This window comes from Triticum aestivum, chromosome 4D (genome assembly GCF_018294505.1).
Source record: "Triticum aestivum cultivar Chinese Spring chromosome 4D, IWGSC CS RefSeq v2.1, whole genome shotgun sequence".
In the NCBI taxonomy this organism is placed as follows: domain Eukaryota; kingdom Viridiplantae; phylum Streptophyta; class Magnoliopsida; order Poales; family Poaceae; genus Triticum; species Triticum aestivum.
In genome coordinates, this window is record NC_057805.1 from 299183548 (window position 1) to 299202144 (window position 18597).

General features: G+C 46.3%; 2 protein-coding genes across 2 annotated transcripts; one reads left to right on the forward strand and one right to left on the reverse strand.

The window, feature by feature from the left end:
• Positions 1-1249: 1249 nt before the first annotated feature.
• LOC123099930 (vicilin-like seed storage protein At2g28490) lies at positions 1250-3505 on the forward strand. Its single transcript, XM_044521947.1, has 5 exons — positions 1250-1764; positions 1860-2041; positions 2162-2242; positions 2340-2750; positions 2855-3505. Exons 1-5 carry the CDS (start codon positions 1350-1352, stop codon positions 3287-3289), a joined length of 1524 nt encoding a protein of 507 aa, XP_044377882.1. The 5' UTR covers positions 1250-1349; the 3' UTR covers positions 3290-3505.
• Positions 3506-5424: 1919 nt separating this feature from the next.
• LOC123097542 (pentatricopeptide repeat-containing protein At3g53700, chloroplastic) lies at positions 5425-7296 on the reverse strand. The gene has a single exon (XM_044519310.1). It carries the CDS (start codon positions 7148-7150, stop codon positions 5531-5533), a length of 1620 nt encoding a protein of 539 aa, XP_044375245.1. The 5' UTR covers positions 7151-7296; the 3' UTR covers positions 5425-5530.
• Between the last annotated feature and the right edge of the window lie 11301 nt (positions 7297-18597).

Here is an 18597-nt window from a genome sequence, read left to right on the forward strand (position 1 = left end):
ACTAAAATAAAATCAAGATAATGAAGTTTCGTAAGAAAGAATGGATTAGTGGCTTTGGTAATACCCTTAAAGCAGAAAGCAAATAAAACAATAAAATTTGAAATTTTCTAAGAAAGAATGAATTAATGGCTTTGGTATTACCCTTTAAAAACAAGGAAAATCAAATAAAAACTAAAGCATAATAAAATAATGGAGTGTTTTAAGGATGAATGAACTAGTGGCATTGGCATTTACCCTTTAAGTAGAAAGAAAAGTAAAACAAAAAATGAAAAATCTGCACAAAATATACACTAAAATTGCGCATATTAAAAAGAATAAGCATATAATAGTGCAATTGTAGCAAACAAGAAGTTTTCTAAGAAGCAATGAATTAGTGGCGTTGGTGTTACCCTTAAAGAAGAAAGAAAATAAAATCAAAACTAGAATAAAATCAAAACAATATTTTTTTATAAGAAAGAATTAATTAGTGGCATTGTTATTACTCTTTGAGAGGAAAGAAAATTAAGAAAAACTTACACACAACTTTACACTAATTTGCACTTTTTATAATATGCAAAGAATAATTATATACTAGTGCAGTTTTTGCACATATTATATAGTATTTATGTACATACATTTACACCCAACCAACATCCTAAAAATACCCACAAAATAAAATTTTAAAACTGACTAATAAAGAAAAATAAAAAAATAAATAAACAAATAAAAATAGAAAAAAAAAGATAGACAAAAACAGAAGAAGATAGAGGAAGGCTGGGTCGTCATACGGGCTGATGGGCTTCAGCCTGCTAAGGTTTGACTCGCCCAAAACACTGGTCAGTTGAATTCCCAGCCCAAATCAGACACGACACACAACAGAAAAAAAAAAAAGCACGGATCTTGAAGCAGCAATCAACGGTCAGAAAAATCGACTGACCCTAATTTAATTTTCAGGCAACTTACATATATATATAGCTAAAGTGAAACCTCTCACAACCCACACAAGCGTTCGATCGGTCTTCAGCGGCGAGCGTACCTGCACGCACTTATACTCGATCTTTCGTCGACGCACGAGGCAAGAAGAGTCTTCGCGCCAAGCACTAGCACACTTGGGAAGCAGCCGGCCGGCCACCTGCATCAACCGACCTGCGTCCTCATCCCCGGGCGCGCTACGTGTAGCACATGAGGCTGCCCATGCACGACGACACGTGCAGCCTACTCCCCCTCCACCCGTCGATCGCCCCTTTAACAGCACCTCGCCACCGTCTCTCTCACAGAGTCAGTCACACCCAGTACGGCTCGCATCGAGAGAGCATACTGCAAGCCGGCGTGCAAGAAGAAGACGCTAAAGAAATCGTGCAAGCTAGCGGATGATGCGTCGCGGGGTTGCCGCCATGGCGCCGCTGCTCGTGCTGCTTCTCCTCCTCTCGGGGTGGTCGGCGATGGGGACTCCGCGCTTACGCGAGAGGTGGGAGGAGGGGGAGGGGGAGTGGCGGCCGGAGGAAGAGGCTAAGGGCGGCGGCGGAGGTGGCGGGACTGGGAAAGGGCTGTTCTTGCTGGACAAGGTGGAGAAGGTGGTGGAGTCGGAAGGTGGGAGTGTGCACGTCGTGCGCGGGCTGCCAGCGTCCGGCGTGCCGGAAGCACCGTGGCAGCACGGCGGGTGGTCCGCGGGGTGCGGTGCTTGCCGAGAGGGGCTCATGCACATCGGCTTCATAACCATGGAGCCCAAGACGCTGTTCGTGCCGCAGTACATAGACTCCAACCTCATCCTCTTCGTGCAGCGAGGTGCATACCGATCCAACCACTGCACACCGTTTTTTTTTTGGCGAAAATCAACCCACACCCGTTTATATGTTTTTATTATTAATTTGTCTGAGCAGGGGATGTGAAGGTTGGATGGATCCACAAGGGCGGTCTCGTGGAGAAGCAGCTCAAGATGGGCGACGTCCTCCAGATCGACGCCGGCTCCACCTTCTACATGGTCAACACAGGCAAAGGCCAGAGGCTGCACATCATATGCAGTATCGACGCCTCGGATAGCGCAGGCTTCGCACCTTATCAGGTCATGCGTATGCCTTGTTTGTTCTGCATCTGCAAACATTTAATTAATGAGATTTTGCCCTTACTGATTATTAACATCTCGACCCGACTACTGAATTACTGACGAATTGATACGATGCAGTCCTTCTATCTTGGTGGGGGAGGGAAACGGACGTCAGTGCTGGCCGGCTTCGAGCCAAAGATTCTTGTCACCGCTCTCAATGTGAGCTAGTAGCTAATTCGTCTCAGCATTTCACATTAAGTAGCAAATTCACACGCATGGCACCCGGATTAATTTGATTCTCATGTCTTGTATTCAGACCACTTTCGACGAATTGGAAAGAATCTTACCCGTGAAACCTCTGGGCCCTTTCGTGTCCTACACAACGGAGAGCGGTGGCAAAGAGCATGGACAGGGAGACAAGCGTGATGTGGGAGAAAATGGAAGGGAGAGCGAGCCATGGAGACCAGTGGGGAGAGGCAACGACGACGAACGCGGTAGCGGGCAATCCACTTGGACTTGGTCGTGGAGGAAACTGATGAGCAGGTTCATCGGAGGGGAGCTGAACAAGAAGTCGGACAAGACTGTGCGCGCGCCGGAGCCTTACAACCTGTTCGATCACGAGCCCAGCTTCCGGAACACCTACGGGTGGAGCATCTCCGTCGACAAGCACGACTACCATCCCTTGGACCACTCCGACATCGGCGTCTATCTCGTCAACCTCACCGCCGTACGTTTTTGCTCTTCTGAACCATCAATCAGCGTGGTAGAGATTTCAGACCACTGCGGCGAAGCTGATCAATGCTGCGTGTGGGTGTGGCATGGAATGTGCAGGGCTCGATGATGGCGCCACACGTGAACCCGAGGGCGACGGAGTACGGCGTGGTGCTCGCCGGGGAAGGCGTCATCCAGGTGGTCTTCCCGAACGGGTCGCTTGCGATGAGCGCGGAGGCGCGTGCCGGCGACGTGTTCTGGATCCCACGCCACTTCCCGTTCGTCCAGGTGGCGTCGCGGGGCGGACCGTTCGTGTTCTTCGGGTTCACCACGTCGGCGCGGCGGAACAAGCCGCAGTTCCTGACAGGCCCCACCTCTGTCCTCCGCATGATGCTCGGGCCGGAGCTCGCGGCCGGGTTGGGCGTCCCTGAGAAGGAATTGAAGGACGTGATGGAGGCCCAGAAGGTGGCGGTGATCGAGCCGCCGTTGCCGGAGAAGGAGAAGGGGGGGAAGGAGAGGGAACCGTTTGTTATGAAGCAAGTGGCGATGGAGTGAGCGCACGCGGCTAGCCATCTGCTTAAATGCTTTATTGAGCAGATGATGATCGATCTTACCTGTGTTCTTCTGGTCGAAACTTCTGTACATCATGCGCGTGTTTGCGCCGTGTGTTTCAGTGTTTGTGTCGTGTCGCTAGTGTGTGTTGTGTTCTAGTACCTGTTTGTTCATGTGAGTTCTGGCGTCGTCAATAAATAAAGATGCATATCAAATTCAGCTGTGGGCTAGAAATATAGTATAAAAACAATACAAAAATCCAGTGAGTCTCTCTTATCCATCTAATTACAAGTTGCAAACAATGTACAACCTCGTCACCGAATCATTCATCAGTACTGGATGCATGATGCCGATGCTCCTGTCCCAACCGACATGAAAGTAAGGGCATCTCTATCCGCCCCAACGCCGAACGGCGGAAGACATCCAATGCGGTTCTGTATCGCTTCAACGCAGTTCTGGGGCGAAAGACACCCAACGCGGTTCTGTATCGCTCAACGCAGTTCTGGGTTACTTCGTGGTGCGGTGCGGACACGTTTTCTCTCGCAAACAGAAGACAAAAGTGAAGAGATTTGTGAGAGTCTGGACCGATCCCAAGTCCGTTTCTGACTGCCCTGGCCCACCAAAAACCACTCCCCTTTCCGAGTTATCGACCAGCGCCGCTTCAGAGGGTCAGCTTCCGCATTCATGCCCCGCCAGCGCTCACTCACGTCGGCATTGGCTGAGAGAGCGCCGCCCGCGCTGCTTCCCAGTGCAGACGACAGCCACGCGTTCAAACGACACGCCAACCACCTGTTCGTCTGTCTGCCTCCCGCATTGATGGCATGCGGTTACCGAGGCGTCTCCTCGGGCGCCACCCGTTCATCCCTCTGCCGCCCATCGGCGCTATATAAACCGCTGCCCCAATGCCCTGATGCTATACTATATAAACCGGTGCTTCGGTCATAGCCAGTCATCCCTCTCCACACCATTCACTGCCATGGATCCCTCCGCCGTCAAAGCTCTCTGAGACGGGCTAACGTCGAAGCAGAAGAAGGCCATGGGTGCCATTGCTGCGGACTAGCAGGCCGGCAGGCAGCCGGAGGACGAGCAAATGGAGGACGCCTCCGATGACGAGCCAGCACCACCCTCCTCTACCTCCACGCCACCCTCCTCCTCACTCCACCCTCGTCAGTGCATTGCACCATGACCATCGGCGAGGCCCGTGCCCATTATATGCACATGGTGCGGGAGAATCAGTTCCGATATATACATGCCGACCCAACTACAACCACAACCCCCTCCAGGAACATCTTCAGGCGGAGGAGCAGATTGTCGCCGGCAGGGCGGTCACGCCGGACGCGGACTTGGCGGAGCAGGAGGCGTTGCTCGAGTCCTACCCGCTCCTCCCGCGAGATCCGTCTAGCCAGCTGGCGGTACCAGCAGCGGGTGGCGGAGGTGGCGGCTGCCGGCAAGGAGTGTGACGACGAGGCGGGCAAGGAGTTGTTTGGCAAGACCGGCGAGGAGGAAATCGCACTGGCCGCGCCCCGGCGCCACAACCGTCATGTCCGCAGGCACCGCCGACAGTGAGGAAGAGTAGTGCACGGTAGGTCGTCATTGCTCATGTCCCAGAAAGGCCACCGCTCCTCCCCTTCCGTCAATGTCAAGCTTGGTGGGCTGAGCATCTTCGGCCGATTAGTTGCTTGGCGGCGACGTGGAGGCGGATAGTTTCAGTTCCCGGGACTTCGAAAGCGAAGCTGGAGAGCGCCGAGGTGGAACTGGAGACGGTGAAGTTTCAGTTCTCGGGGTTGATGGTCGGACACGAGGACCAGACCCAGCGATACTTTAGATTAGGTATTAATTATACTTCAGAGTCCGCCTAGCATCGTTTTGATATATTTGTAATGAATATCCGTCGTGTTTATATGAAATTCGGTGTGTTTATATAAAATCCCGCCATGTTTGAATGAATTTCGTCCGGTTAATTCGAGTTGTTGTGAAAATATATGTGGCTATGATTGGATGGTTGCGTCTTATATCCGTATTCGTGAACTTATCCCCCTCTCTTCAGGGACAGGTGCGGGAGGATTTTTGCGTGTCCTGATCTGTTCTACCGCCTTTCTGTGAAACAGAAATTGCCAGTGCAGTGATGCCACGATCTCTTTCACGAGAACCCATGAGGCATTTGCACATCAGAGTCAAATCACTGTCTTCGGCATCGAATGGAAAGCCTCCAAGAAGGTTCGATTTGCGGAGCACACTCGCTCACTATGGGACACCCAACCGCGCCGGCGATTCCCGTGCCAGCGCCTCCTTGACGTGACGCTTCAGCGACACCACCACGCCCCGCTTCACCGCAGCGGCGTACACGGCCATGGCGTCGGGCCACCTCCCCTGCCGGCTGAGCTCTTCGAGCAGCGCGTCGAACGCGTTCCGGCCGGGCACGAAGTCCTTGGTGATCACCGCCGCCAGCACCCGGAGAGCGTCGTGCGTCCTGCTCCGGTCGCACAGCGCGCGCACCACGTCCGTGTACGCGCGCTTCCGCAGCGCGTACCCCTTGCGCACCATGTCGTCCAGTATGGCCACGGCCGCGTCCACCTCGCCGCCGCGCGCCAGGGCCTGCGCCATCAGGCAGTACGTGTACGACACCGGCTCGTGCCCGGCCGCCACCACCTTGCCGAACACCTCCTTGGCGTCCCTCAGGACCGATATGTCCGCCGCACACTGCCGGCATAGGCCCCGGGCCAGCGTGTCCAACGCGCGGCTGTCCGCCTGGAACCCGGCGTGCTCCATGCGTTTGAACGTCTTCCACGCCGCGGTGATCTCGCCTGCCCGCAGCAACGCCGGCAGCACAATGCTGAAGCTGATCTTGTCCGGCGGGCAGTCGTCGTTGTCGCACATCTCCATGAGCAGGTCATACGCTTTCAGCAGGTTCCCCTCCTTGCAGTGGCCGTTGAGCAGCGCGTTGTAGGTGAAAATCGTGGGCGAGAGGCCCATCCGGATGGCATCTTCGAAGATGGCCATGGCGTCCTCCGTCCTGCCTACCTTGCAGAACCCGTCCAGCACAATGGTGAAGGTGTAGATGTCCGCCGTTTGCTTGGGCGAGTCCTTGAGCTTGTTGAGGAGGTCCCGCGCCTCCTCGAGGCGGCCGACGTAGCAGAGCCCGCCGATGAGGCTGTTGTACGTGCGGATGGTGGGCTCGCTCCCGACGGCACGCATGGTGTCGAACACATCCATGGCCCTGGTGACGCGTCCACGTTTGCAGAGGCAGCCCACGACGGCGGAGAAGGCGGCCACACTGGGGAGGTAACCGCGAGCCACCATCTCGTCGAGCGTCTCCTTTGCCTCGTCGGGCGCGCCCTTCCTGCAGAAGCACTGCACGGCGATGGCGAAAGAGTGGGCGTCCGGCTCAACGACGCCGTTGGGCTCGAGCGCCCTGAAGAGCGCGACCGCGGAGTCGTAGTCCCCGCCCCTCGCGAGCGCGGAGATGATGTCGTTGTAGTCGGAGATGGTGAGCGCCGTGTCGTCGCGCTGCAGGAGGTCGAGCACCTTCACCCGCTCCTCCATGGGGAGGCTCATGATCCGCCTCGCGCAGTCACGCGCCCGGAGCTGAGCCTGAGAGCTCCTCCTCCCGCCGCCGCTGCCGTCACCCAATTCCGCAGAGCCCGACTCTAGAACTTTGGCTGACGCGGGATGTTGTTCTCTGAGGAGGCTGCCGTTGCCGTTGGACTGGAGCGCGCCGAGGAGCTCCGCGTCGTGGTCGTCTTGCGGTGGCGCTCTGCAGAGGCAGACGAAGGGCGCCGCGGTTCGAGGGGCCAAGGAGAGGACACCATGGCAGCTGGAGGACGGCGGGGAGAGCGGGAGGGAGGAGTGGTAGAGAGACGCCATGGCCGTGGGCGCGGGAGCGGGGCCGCGCGCGGGGGGTAAGATCGAGGAGATGGATGGGGTTTGAAGGCGAGAGGATGAGAGGCTCTCGTGCAACGCAGGCGCCACACCCACGCGGAAGGGACTGCGCGAGCTACAAAACCCAACTCGGGCATCTCATTTTCCCATTTTCGCCGCGAGAGAGCGGAGGCCCCCCTTTCTTTTTTTGAGACACAGAGCGGAGGCCCTGTATTAACACAATGTTGTTCTAAAAGAAAGTATTAACACAATGTTGGGCCGTCGTATGGGGGGCGCCTAACGGGCGCCTTCAGCGCCGGTTCCCGTTCTGGCGCCCACACGCCCGCGAACTGGGCCGGCCCAGCTTGCCTCGTTCGCTTGTTCCACTTCTGCTCGTTCGCTCCCCTCGCTCCCTGGATCGGTCAAGTGTTGACTTTTGACGAAAAAAAAAATCGAAAATTTTGAAAAATTTCGTGAATTCAAGAATTTTCATAAAACTTGAAAGAAAGTCCGGGAACTTATAAAAAAGTTCACGATTTTGAAAAAAAGTTCATCAATAAAGTAAAATCGATTTTGAAAAGAAAGTTCATTAAAAATGAAAAAAGTTCATCGATTTTGAAAAGTTTCATCGAATTTGAGTTCATCGATTTTGAAAGAAGTTTATCAAATTTGAAAAAATTTCATCAAATTTAAAGAAAATCATGAGTTTTGAAAAAGTTCATCGAATTTGAAAAAGAGTTCATCGATTATGAAAAAAGTTCATCGAATTTGAAAAGAGTTCATCGATTTTGAAAAAAGTTCACTAAATTTTAAAAAAAATTCATCGAATTTAAAAAAAGTTCATCGATTTTGAAAAACTTTCACAAATTCAAAAAAGTTCATTGATTTTGAAAAAAGTTCGATGAATTTAAAAAAAATTCATCGATTTTGAAAAAGAGTTCATCAATTTTGAAAAACTTTCATCAAATTCAAAAAAGTTCACCGATTTTAACAAAAGTTAATTCAACTTGAAAAAAGTTTACGACTTTGAAAAAACGTTCGCGCATTTAAGAAAATAAAAAGAAAAGAAAAAAGGAACCAGGAAAAAAAACGCCTAGAAATCACGAAGCCGTGGAAAACTGGTTTTGGGGGGCTCCCGCGGCCTAGGTAATAAAAACAGTGGGAAGAAGTAAATAGACACATGCGGTAGGATGTCCTCCTGGTCAGCGCGCTGCTTTATCAACTGAGGGATCGCGAGTTCGATTCCCCGTTTAGGAAATTCGATTTTTGCTGCAGTTTTGAACAAAAAAAAAAGACACGGGCCGGCCCAGCGCGGCGCGAGGGGTATGCGCCCGTTTGCGGTTACTGAAGAAACGGGCGCTTAAGGCGCCCGTTAGGAAATGCCCGTGGTATGTGTCAGCTGGCTGCTCGATCAGCTCCTTTTGTCAAAAAAAAAAAAGCTCCTGCTCTTTCGCACGCTCTCTCTCTCAAGAACAGTAACACGACCATGTGCGCAACGTCAAGATTTGATGTTTTTCTGTGGAAATCCAATTTGCCTCTAGGTAGCATATGTTCCTACATAAAAAATGTATTTTGCTGATGTTAAAAAATAAAAAAATGTGTTCATTGTCACACCCAATACTAGCAACAAATTTTTAGAGGAAAAGCTTATGCATTTTGACATATGAAAAAAAAGTAAAACGCCAAATGTTACACTTAATTTTGTTTTTTTCACCAACGGAGCACTGCTATCCGTTTCGCATGAAAATTCTCAAGCACATTGTGACACTAACATAAACATCTACAAAAAACAGAATTTTTTAATTTTATTTACTATTTGTTTTGAATTTACTGTTCATCAGGGAACATATGCTCCCCAGAGTCAAAATGGCCATCCCATTTTCTGTTTCTTCTCTGCGTTATCTATACTAGAAGATAACAAAACTAGGCTGAATCTCTTGCTACGCTCTCTATCTGGTGATTGTGCCATCCCACGACCTCGGCAACGTGGCGCTAGAGTCAGTCCTGCACTCCCATACGTTAGACATGCACACACACACACACACACACACACACACACACACACACACTTGCGACTCAAGCTCCTTTATTCCATGCGAGGAAAACAACGAAACATGCTAATTAAAACTCCGGTTCAGGGTTTATTTTTTGGTTTTGAGACAAGTTTCAGGGTTTACCTGACATTACATTGGACAACATGGCAATGATTCTTTTCTTTGACGAGAAAACAATTGGGAAAGCCCCTACAATATCTTTTTCCTTAAGGAGAGAGTCCAACACCTTACATGTCTACATATTTAAAGGGGGGGTGGGGGGGGCCCAACAGAACAAAAATGGAAACTAACTAAAGGCATAGAGAAAATACAAAAGAAGGCAAATGAAACTTAGGAGATGAATGTGATCCAAGGTGAGATGGGCTCAAAGTCCACATACCTGACTATATGGGTGATCAACCCAATATCCAGGATGAAAATTCCTGCGCACCCATCCAAACATGCTTGCTTTTTTTCAAAGATCAAATCATTCCTCTGTTTTCAGATATTCCATAGGGCAAAGGAGATGACCTCAAAGAAACAAGGACCACTCAAGGCATCAGACGCGGCCTGCAAAAGGGCCATCAAATCCTAACCAGGGCCCCATTGAATGTTAATACTTCACCAGCATCTTCTAGCAAATCTTCAGTAAAAAAAAAAGATGCTCCCTTGTCTCTCTAGTGTTGCAGTTGCAAAGAGTATAGTTCACCCCTGATTCTATGTCCAGTGACGCCTTTCCAATATGTCTCTAGTGTTTAAGCAATCGACAATTAACAGCCACATAAAGACTTTCTGTTTGGGTAAGCTCTTCTCTTCGAGTTCATGTTAAATAGAGGACTGACTTAAATTGATTTAAACATGATTTCCAGGGTAAAACGACCAGAGGAAGCACTAGTGTAAGTTTGGACCTCCTAAGTTTGGTCTCCACCATTAAAATGAAACATAGTTCTGTGCGCTACCGGGAAGCTCCTATGGGGAGATACTGCTATGTGACGCTCATCGTGAATAACACCATCACATCGCTAGCTCCGGACGATAGCACATGTCACTCGCTGCTAGATCGGTCTAGCCCAATGTGCAACATCACAAACGAGCCTCCTACCCAGCAAGCGCATGACGCGTTTATTTCTTTTTCTTCCATTTTTTGTTTCAAGTAATAAAATTCAAGAATTAAAAAAAGTGTCCGTGAATTTATAAATATTCATCAACATAAAAGGACACAAATTTCAAAAAAATGTTCAAGACTTTTTAAAAGAAATACAATTTAAAAATTTAAATTAATTTGAAATATAATGAATTTGAAACTTTCATGGTTTTAAAAAATATTCATGAATTTGAAAAAATGATGTCAAATTCAAAAAACTGTTCATGAATGAATTTTAAAATATTCATAAATTAATAATCATTGATGATTTAGAAAAATCACAAATTCAATAAATGTTCCTGATTTCAAAAATTGTGCACGAATTTGAAAACATGTTCGTGATTTTGAAAATTGTTCATGAATTTTAATGATGTTCAAAAGTTCACAAAATGTTAATAAGTTAAAAAAGTTAGTGAATTTGAAAAAAAATCGTGAATTAAAATAAATATTGGCGAATTCAAATAAATGTTTATGAATTCAGTAAAAATAATTATTTCAAAACATATTATTGAATTTAAAAAATGTTGGGAAATTTTATAAAGATTTGTGAATTCAAATAAAATCATGAATTTGGAAAATATTCATGAATTTAGGAAATGTTCATGGATTTTATTTCCAAAAATTCAAACAACTATTGGCGAATTTGAAAATGTTCACAAATTAAAACCAGAAAATGGAAAAGGAAACTTGAAAACATAGTAAAAAGGAGAGAAAAAAAAGGAAAGCAATCCCCTCTCATAGCGCTTGGTTGCCTTTCATGGCCAACCCACTTATGGATACTACTGGGAGCGTATGTGTGGATAACTGCGACATGATGTCGAGCTTTCGCACAAGTGCCATGACTAGGCCACCCTATTTGGTGCTCGAGAGGTGTAGCTGAGCGATGCTCAACTTTTTGTTTTATTAGTTGTTAGTTGGTTTTTTCATTATTTTTTCTTTTGTTTCCTTCATCAGTTTCCTTTTCTTTTTTATGTTTTTATTTTTGTTCAATGAATGTTGATAGTTCTTAAAATGTCCGTGAAATTTCAAGAAAGTTGTGTGTTTTAAAAAATGATCACTTTTAAATATAAATAAATAGTTGTGCTTTTTTGGGAGGGCGGTGGGGGAGGGGGGGGGGGGGAGGGGGACCGACTGAAAACTAATTAAAAAAAATAGAGCATCACATGCTACTACAATCAGCTACACTTCTCGAGCACCAAATAGCTTGGCCTAGTCGTGGCGCCTGTGCGAAAGCTCGACATGTAGCATCCGAAGGCCAACACTGTGCAGATCTAGCACCTTCGGTAGTATCTGCACAACATCAATGCTAGATCGTCCATTGAACACAACGTGTGCATCGCAACACACACGCTATGCAGTTGAAAAAGATAAGTATCACGACACGATTCTCGAAAGAATCCACAACCTAGGCCTTTTGGGACACCTAGGTGCCTGGGCACCTCGCCAATCCGTCGCTAGATCATGTTTAGCGGCTGATTTGAAAACCAATGTAAATGCCTTAATTACTAGTTAATTTGGCAAGGTTTAATTCTTTAACCACCTCATGCATGCATGTCACGTCATAGAAAAGGAAGAAAATTAAAATACCATAGTGAATAAAAATCAACATTTATTACATCCTTATATAGCACTTATTGATTCTTAGAATAAATCACTAGGTATGTAAATACCCGTGTATGTTACGTAATTTTAGTAGTAGGTATACACATGCCCACCACATAATTGGGTACACATATACCCGTATATGTACTTTTTTTACATGGTACCCGCATATATACATAATTTCGTTAGTTGGTATATGCATACTCACGTATGTATATAATTTCGTTAATAGGTATACGGATACCTGTGTATGTACATAATTTAGTTAGTAGGTAATACATATCTGTGTATGTATATAATTTCTTGGCGAAGTATCCAGTGAAAATGGATTTTTAATGTAAATCTGAAATTTAAGTAGTAATAATCTTTCGTGAGTATCCCTAGGATCGGTTCACGTTGCAATCTACGCCGCAATGGAGAATTTTGTTCCGGTGACCATTAGTCCTTGCCCTCCGCCGGTAGCAACCGGCCCTCGGTCAACAGCGTCGGCCCCTCCTTCGGTAGTAATGGACCCTTCGTCGGTGACGACTCAAGCCATGCCCTTCCCTCCGTTGGCCGTGACAGGGCCTCTGTCGGCCGCTGCTCACCTTCCTTCGGTTGCGTCTCAACCTTCATATTACTAGACACCCGTCCTCATTCGTGCCAACCTGTCCCTGACATGCCAAGGGCTCTTCCTACCTAGAGGTAAGCTGTCCAGAGTTTACTAGCTAGAACCTAGAATAAATCATTGGATATATACATACCCGCATATGTACATAATTTCATTAGTAGGTATATATACCACATGAATGTCTATTATTTCGAGACAGCGCACAATTTGTTGATATAAATAATAAAAATATTTTGTCATTGATACCTCATAAAGGTATCAATTTTTATATATACATGTATTCACCTGTGTGTAGAAGGTCCGCACGCCAGCAAGTCGCACTGTGCGTACATGCATGTATACTTTGATCTAGTAAAGAAGATGCATGTAAACATGTATATCGCTTTCCTTTTTATTCTGTTATTCTCTCTCCACCAATTATGTGCGTTTTAATTCTTTTCAAATCAATAAATGCAAATGCGTTGACATGCGACCAATTAAATGCTAGGTGCCCAGGCACCTAGTTGCCCCAAACAATATCTCTCTGTGTGTGTGTGTATGAGTGTGTGTGTGTCACATTTAACGAATGAATAAGAGAAGGGTCTTTCGACCAAATGATAACTCATAAAATGAAAGTTAATATACCTTAGATAGGTAAAGTTTAACAAATGCTTAAGAAGGCTTTAAATAAAAGCAAATAACATCTATGCATTTGCTCACACCACTATTTGTGGGATCACCTCCTAACATTGTGCTTCAACAAACATTATTCTCAAGTGTTACCATCTGATTTGCAGCAATCCAAATCAAAAAGAATAATGAAGCAAGGTGAGTATTCAACTGTAATCCCATGACTTACATTATATTTATCTACTTAAATATCATTCTCAAGAAAGGGGGGAATGGTTTCATTGGCGACAAGCAATAAGCATTCTATAGAGACACGCTACAATTAGCGTCCATTAGAGATAAGGAGTACGTACAAGGGAACCATCTACCCTATCCACCAATCAATACCCTACCTTGCATTCCCCCTCACATCTCCGACGAGGAAGAATCCACGAGGCACTCATATTGTTAGCAATTTTATTAACAGTTGAAGTTGTAATAGGATCTAGCAACTAACAAGTTTAAGGGTGAGAAAGTTTGAGCAATTACTAGATGCAGTTGTTCTATTATGTCGTACAAAAGCTCCAACTCATCTGTAACTGTAGTGGCGACTATTCGACTAGATTTAAACCTATAGGGGTGCACCAAATTACTCATACACGTACGATCGTCCCTTAAAGGTTGGTTATTAGCACATTATATTCATGTCCGGTAGGGTTCAGATTGACTCGACACTTCCCAAATGCTGCAAACAAGTTCATGGAGCCAGGTCATAGCCCCGACTCAGACCGTGACGTTGCGAGCACACCTACAAGGCTAGAGCCATATAGGATAACCACCTAGAAATCTTACCGCCTATTTATATGTATGTAAACATAGGGGTGAAGGAAATATGCCCTAGAGGCAATAATAAAGCTGTTATTTTATATTTCCTTATCCATGATAAAGGTTTATTATTCATGCTAGAATTGTATTGATCGGAAACCTAAATACACGTGTGAATGCATAAACAAACACCGTGTCCCTAGTGAGCCTCTACTTGACTAGCTCGTTGATCAAAGATGGTTAGGTTTCCTAACCATGGACATTGAGTTGTCATTTGATAACGGGATCACATCATTAGGAGAATGATGTGATGGACAAGACCCATCCATTAGCTGAGCATAATGATCGTTCAGTTTTATTGCTACTGCTTTCTTCATGTCAAATGCATATTCCTTCGACTATGAGATTATGCAACTCCCGGATACCGGAGGAATGCCTTGTGTTCTATCAAACGTCACAACGTAACTGGGTGATTATAAAGATGCTCTACAGGTATCTCCGAAGGTATCTGTTGAGTTGGCATAGATCAAGATTAGGATTTGTCACTCCGAGTATCGGAGAGGTATCTCTGGGCCCTCTCGGTAATACACATCAGAAGCTTGCAAGCAAACGACTAAGGAGTTAGTCACGAGGTTATGTATTACGGAATGAGTAAAGAGACTTGTCAGTAACGAGATTAAACTAGGTATGAAGATACCGATGATCGAATCTCGAGCAAGTAACATACCGATGAACAAAGGGAATTACGTATATTGTCATAACGGTTCGACCGATAAAGATCTTCGTAGAATATGTAGGAGCCAATATGGGCATCCAAGTTCCGCTATGGGTTATTGACCGGAGAGGTGTCTCGGTCATGTCTACATAGTTCTCGCCCATAGGGTCCGCACGCTTAACGTTCGATGACGATATAGTATTATATGAGTTATGTGATTTGGTGACCGAATGTTGTTCGGAGTCCCGGATGAGATCACGGACATGATGAGGAGTATCGAAATGGTCGAGAGGTAAAGATTGATATATAGGACGATGGTATTCGGACACCAGAAGTGTTCCGGAGGGAACCGGGTACATATCGGGTCACCGGGAGGGGTTCCGGGCACCCCCGGCAAAAGATATGGGCCAAGAGGGGAAATGCACCAGCCACAAGGGGCTGGTGCGCCCCCCATATGTGCCGCCCAAGGGTGTAGAAGGAAAGGGGAAGGGAGAAAGGCAAGTATGGATTAGGATTCCCACTTCCTTCTCTCCCCCCGCCCCCTCTTTCCTTCCCCCTCTGACAAATATGGCAGGGGGCACGCCACTTGGGAGGACCCCAAGTAGGATTCGGCCTAGTTGGGGCGCCCTCCTGGCTGCTCCCTCCTCCCCTCCACCTATATATATATATATGTGTGTGTGTGTGTGTGTGTGTGTGTGTGGGAGGGGGGCGCCTAGCACAACTAGATCAATTGTTAGCCATGTGTGGCGCCCCCCTCCACAGTTTACACCCCCGGTCATATTTTTGTAGTGGTTAGGCGAAGTCCCGCGGAGATCATTTCACCATCACCGTTACCATGTTGTCATGCTGACGGAACTCATCTACTACCTCGACGACTTGCTGGATCAAGAAGGCAAGGGACGTCACCGAGCTGTACGTGTGCAGAACGCGGAGGTGCCGTGCGTTCGGTACTTGATCGGTTGAAGCGTGAGAAGTTCGACTACATCAACCGCGTTGTGAAACGCTTCCGCTTACGGTCTACGAGGGTACGTAGACACACTCTCCCCCTCATTGCTATGCATCTCCATGGATAAATCTTTGCGTGTGCGTAGATTTTTTTTTGTTTTCCATGCAATGATTCCCAACAGTGGCATCATGAGCCAGGTCTATGCGTAGATGATATGCACGAGTAGAACACAAAGAGTTGTGGGCGGTGATAGTCATACTGCTTACCACCAATGTCTTATTTTGATTCGGTGGTATTGTGGGATGAAGAGGCCCGGACCAACCTTACATATCCACGCACATGAGACATGTTCCACCGACTGACATGCAACTAGTTTTGCATAAAGGTGGCTGGCGGGTGACTGTTTCTCCTACTTTACTTGAATCGAATTTGACTCTGGCTAGTCCTTGAAGAAGGTTAAAACAACAAACTTGATGAAACATTGTTGTGGTTTTATGCGTAAGTAAGAACGATTATTGCTAGAAGCCCATAGCAGCCACGTAAAACTTGCAACAACAAAGTAGAGGACGTCTAACTTGTTTTTGCAGGGTATGTTGTGATGTGATATGGTCAAGACATGATGAGATATACGTTATTGTATGAGATGATCATGTTTTGTAAGATATCTGGAAACCGACAGGAGCTGTATGGTTGTCTCTTTATTGTATGAAATGCATACGTCATGTAATTGCTTTACTTTATCGCTATGAGTTAGAAATAGTTGTAGAAGCAATAGTTGGCGAGACGACCACGACGCAACGATGGAGTTCAAGGTGTCGAGCTGGTGACAATGGAGATCATGACGATGCTTTGGAGATGGAGATCAAAAGCACGAGATGATGATGGCCATATCATGTCACATATTTTGATTGCATGTGATGTTTATCTTTTATGCATCTTATTTTGCTTAGTAGGGTGGTAGCATTATAAGATGATCCCTTCACTAAATTTCAAGGTAAAAGTGTTCTCCCTGAGTATGCACCGTTGCTACAGTTCGTCGTGTTGAGACACCATGTGATGATCGGGTGTGATAGACTCTATGTTCACATACAACGGGTGCAAGACAGTTTTGCACATGCGGAATACTTGGGTTAAACTTGACGAGCCTAGCATGTACAGACATGGCCTCGGAACACTGGAGACCGAAAGGTCGAACGTGAATCATATAGTAGATATGATCAACATAGAGATGTTCACCATTGATGACTACCCCATCTCACGTGATGATCGGACATGGGTTAGTTGATTTGGATCACGTATCACTTAGATGACTTGAGGGATGTCTATTTAAGTGGGAGTTCTTAAGTAATTTGATTAATTAAACTTAATTTATCATGAACTTAGTCCTGATAGTATTTGCATATCTATGTTGTAGATCAATGGCCCATGCTACCGTTCCGTTGAATTTTAATGCGTTCCTAGAGAAAGCTAAGTTGAAAGATGATGGTAGCAACTACACAGACTGGGTCCGTAACTTGAGGATTATCCTCATTGCTGCACAGAAGAATTATGTCCTTGATGCACCACTAGGTGAAAGGCCTGCTGCAGGAGCAGATGCTGATGTTTCAAACGTCTGGCAAGCTCGATCTGATGACTACTCGATAGTTCAGTGTGCCATGCTTTACGGCTTAGAACCGGGACTTCAAAGACGTTTTGAACATCATGGAGCATACGAGATGTTCCAGGAGTTGAAGTTAATATTTCAAGCAAATGCCCGGCTTGAGAGATATGAAGTCTCCAACAAGTTCTACAGTTGCAAGCTGGAGGAGAACAACTCTGTCAGTGAACACATACTCAAAATGTCTGAGTATTACAATCACTTGACTCAGTTGGGAGTTGATCTTCCAGTTGATTGTGTTATTGACACAGTTCTTCAATCACTGCCACCAAGCTACAAAGGCTTCGTGATGAACTATAATATGCAAGGGATGAACAAAACAATTCCCGAGCTCTTCGCAATGCTTAAGGCTGCGAAGGTAGAAATCAAGAAGGAGCATCAAGTGTTGATGGTTAACAAGACCACTAGTTTCAAGAAAAAGGGCAAGGGAAAGAAAGGGAACTTCAAGAAGAATGGTAAGCAAGTTGCCACTCCCGGGAAGAAGCCCAAAGCTGGACCCAAGCCTAAAACTGAGTGCTTCTCCTGCAAAGGGACTGGTCACCGCAAGCGGAACTATCGCAATTATTTGGCGGATAAGTGATGACCCAGAAGTATAGGGGATCTATCATAGTCCTTTCGATAAGTAAGAGTGTCGAACCCAACGAGGAGCAGAAGGAAATGATAAGCGGTTTTCAGCAAGGTATTCTCTGCAAGCAGTGAAATTATAGGTAACAGATAGTTTTGTGATAAGATAATTTGTAACGGGTAACAAGTAACAAAAGTAAATAAAGTGCAGCAAGGTGGCCCAATCCTTTTTGTAGCGAAGGACAAGCCTGGACAAACTCTTATATAGAGAAAAGCGCTCCCGAGGACACATGGGAATTATCGTCAAGCTAGTTTTCATCACGTTCATACGATTCGCGTTCGGTACTTTGATAATTTGATATGTGGGTGGACCGGTGCTTGGATGTTGTCCTTACTTGGACAATCATCCCACTTATGATTAACTCCTATTGCAAGCATCCGCAACTACATAAGAAGTATTAAGGTAAACCTAACCATAGCATGAAACATATGGATCCAGATCAGCCCCTTACGAAGCAACGCATAAACTAGGGTTTAAGCTTCTGTCACTCTAGCAATCCATCATCTACTTATTACTTCCCAATGCCTTCCTCTAGGCCCAAACAATGGTGAAGTGTCATGTAGTCGACGTTCACATAACACCACTAGAGGAGAGACAACATACATCTCATCAAAATATCGAACGAATACCAAATTCACATGACTACTAATAGCAAGACTTCTCCCATGTCCTCAGGAACAAACGTAACTACTCACAAAGCATATTCAT

Bases quoted from the DNA above. Each gene is read 5' to 3' on its own strand.
- LOC123099930 (XM_044521947.1), top strand. From the start codon at position 1,350: ATGATGCGTCGCGGGGTTGCCGCCATGGCGCCGCTGCTCGTGCTGCTT. The intron at 2,042-2,161 runs GTCATGCGTATG...GATACGATGCAG, and splicing joins CAGGCTTCGCACCTTATCAG to TCCTTCTATCTTGGTGGGGG. The intron at 2,243-2,339 runs GTGAGCTAGTAG...TCTTGTATTCAG, and splicing joins TTCTTGTCACCGCTCTCAAT to ACCACTTTCGACGAATTGGA.
- LOC123097542 (XM_044519310.1), bottom strand. From the start codon at position 7,150: ATGGCGTCTCTCTACCACTCCTCCCTCCCGCTCTCCCCGCCGTCCTCC.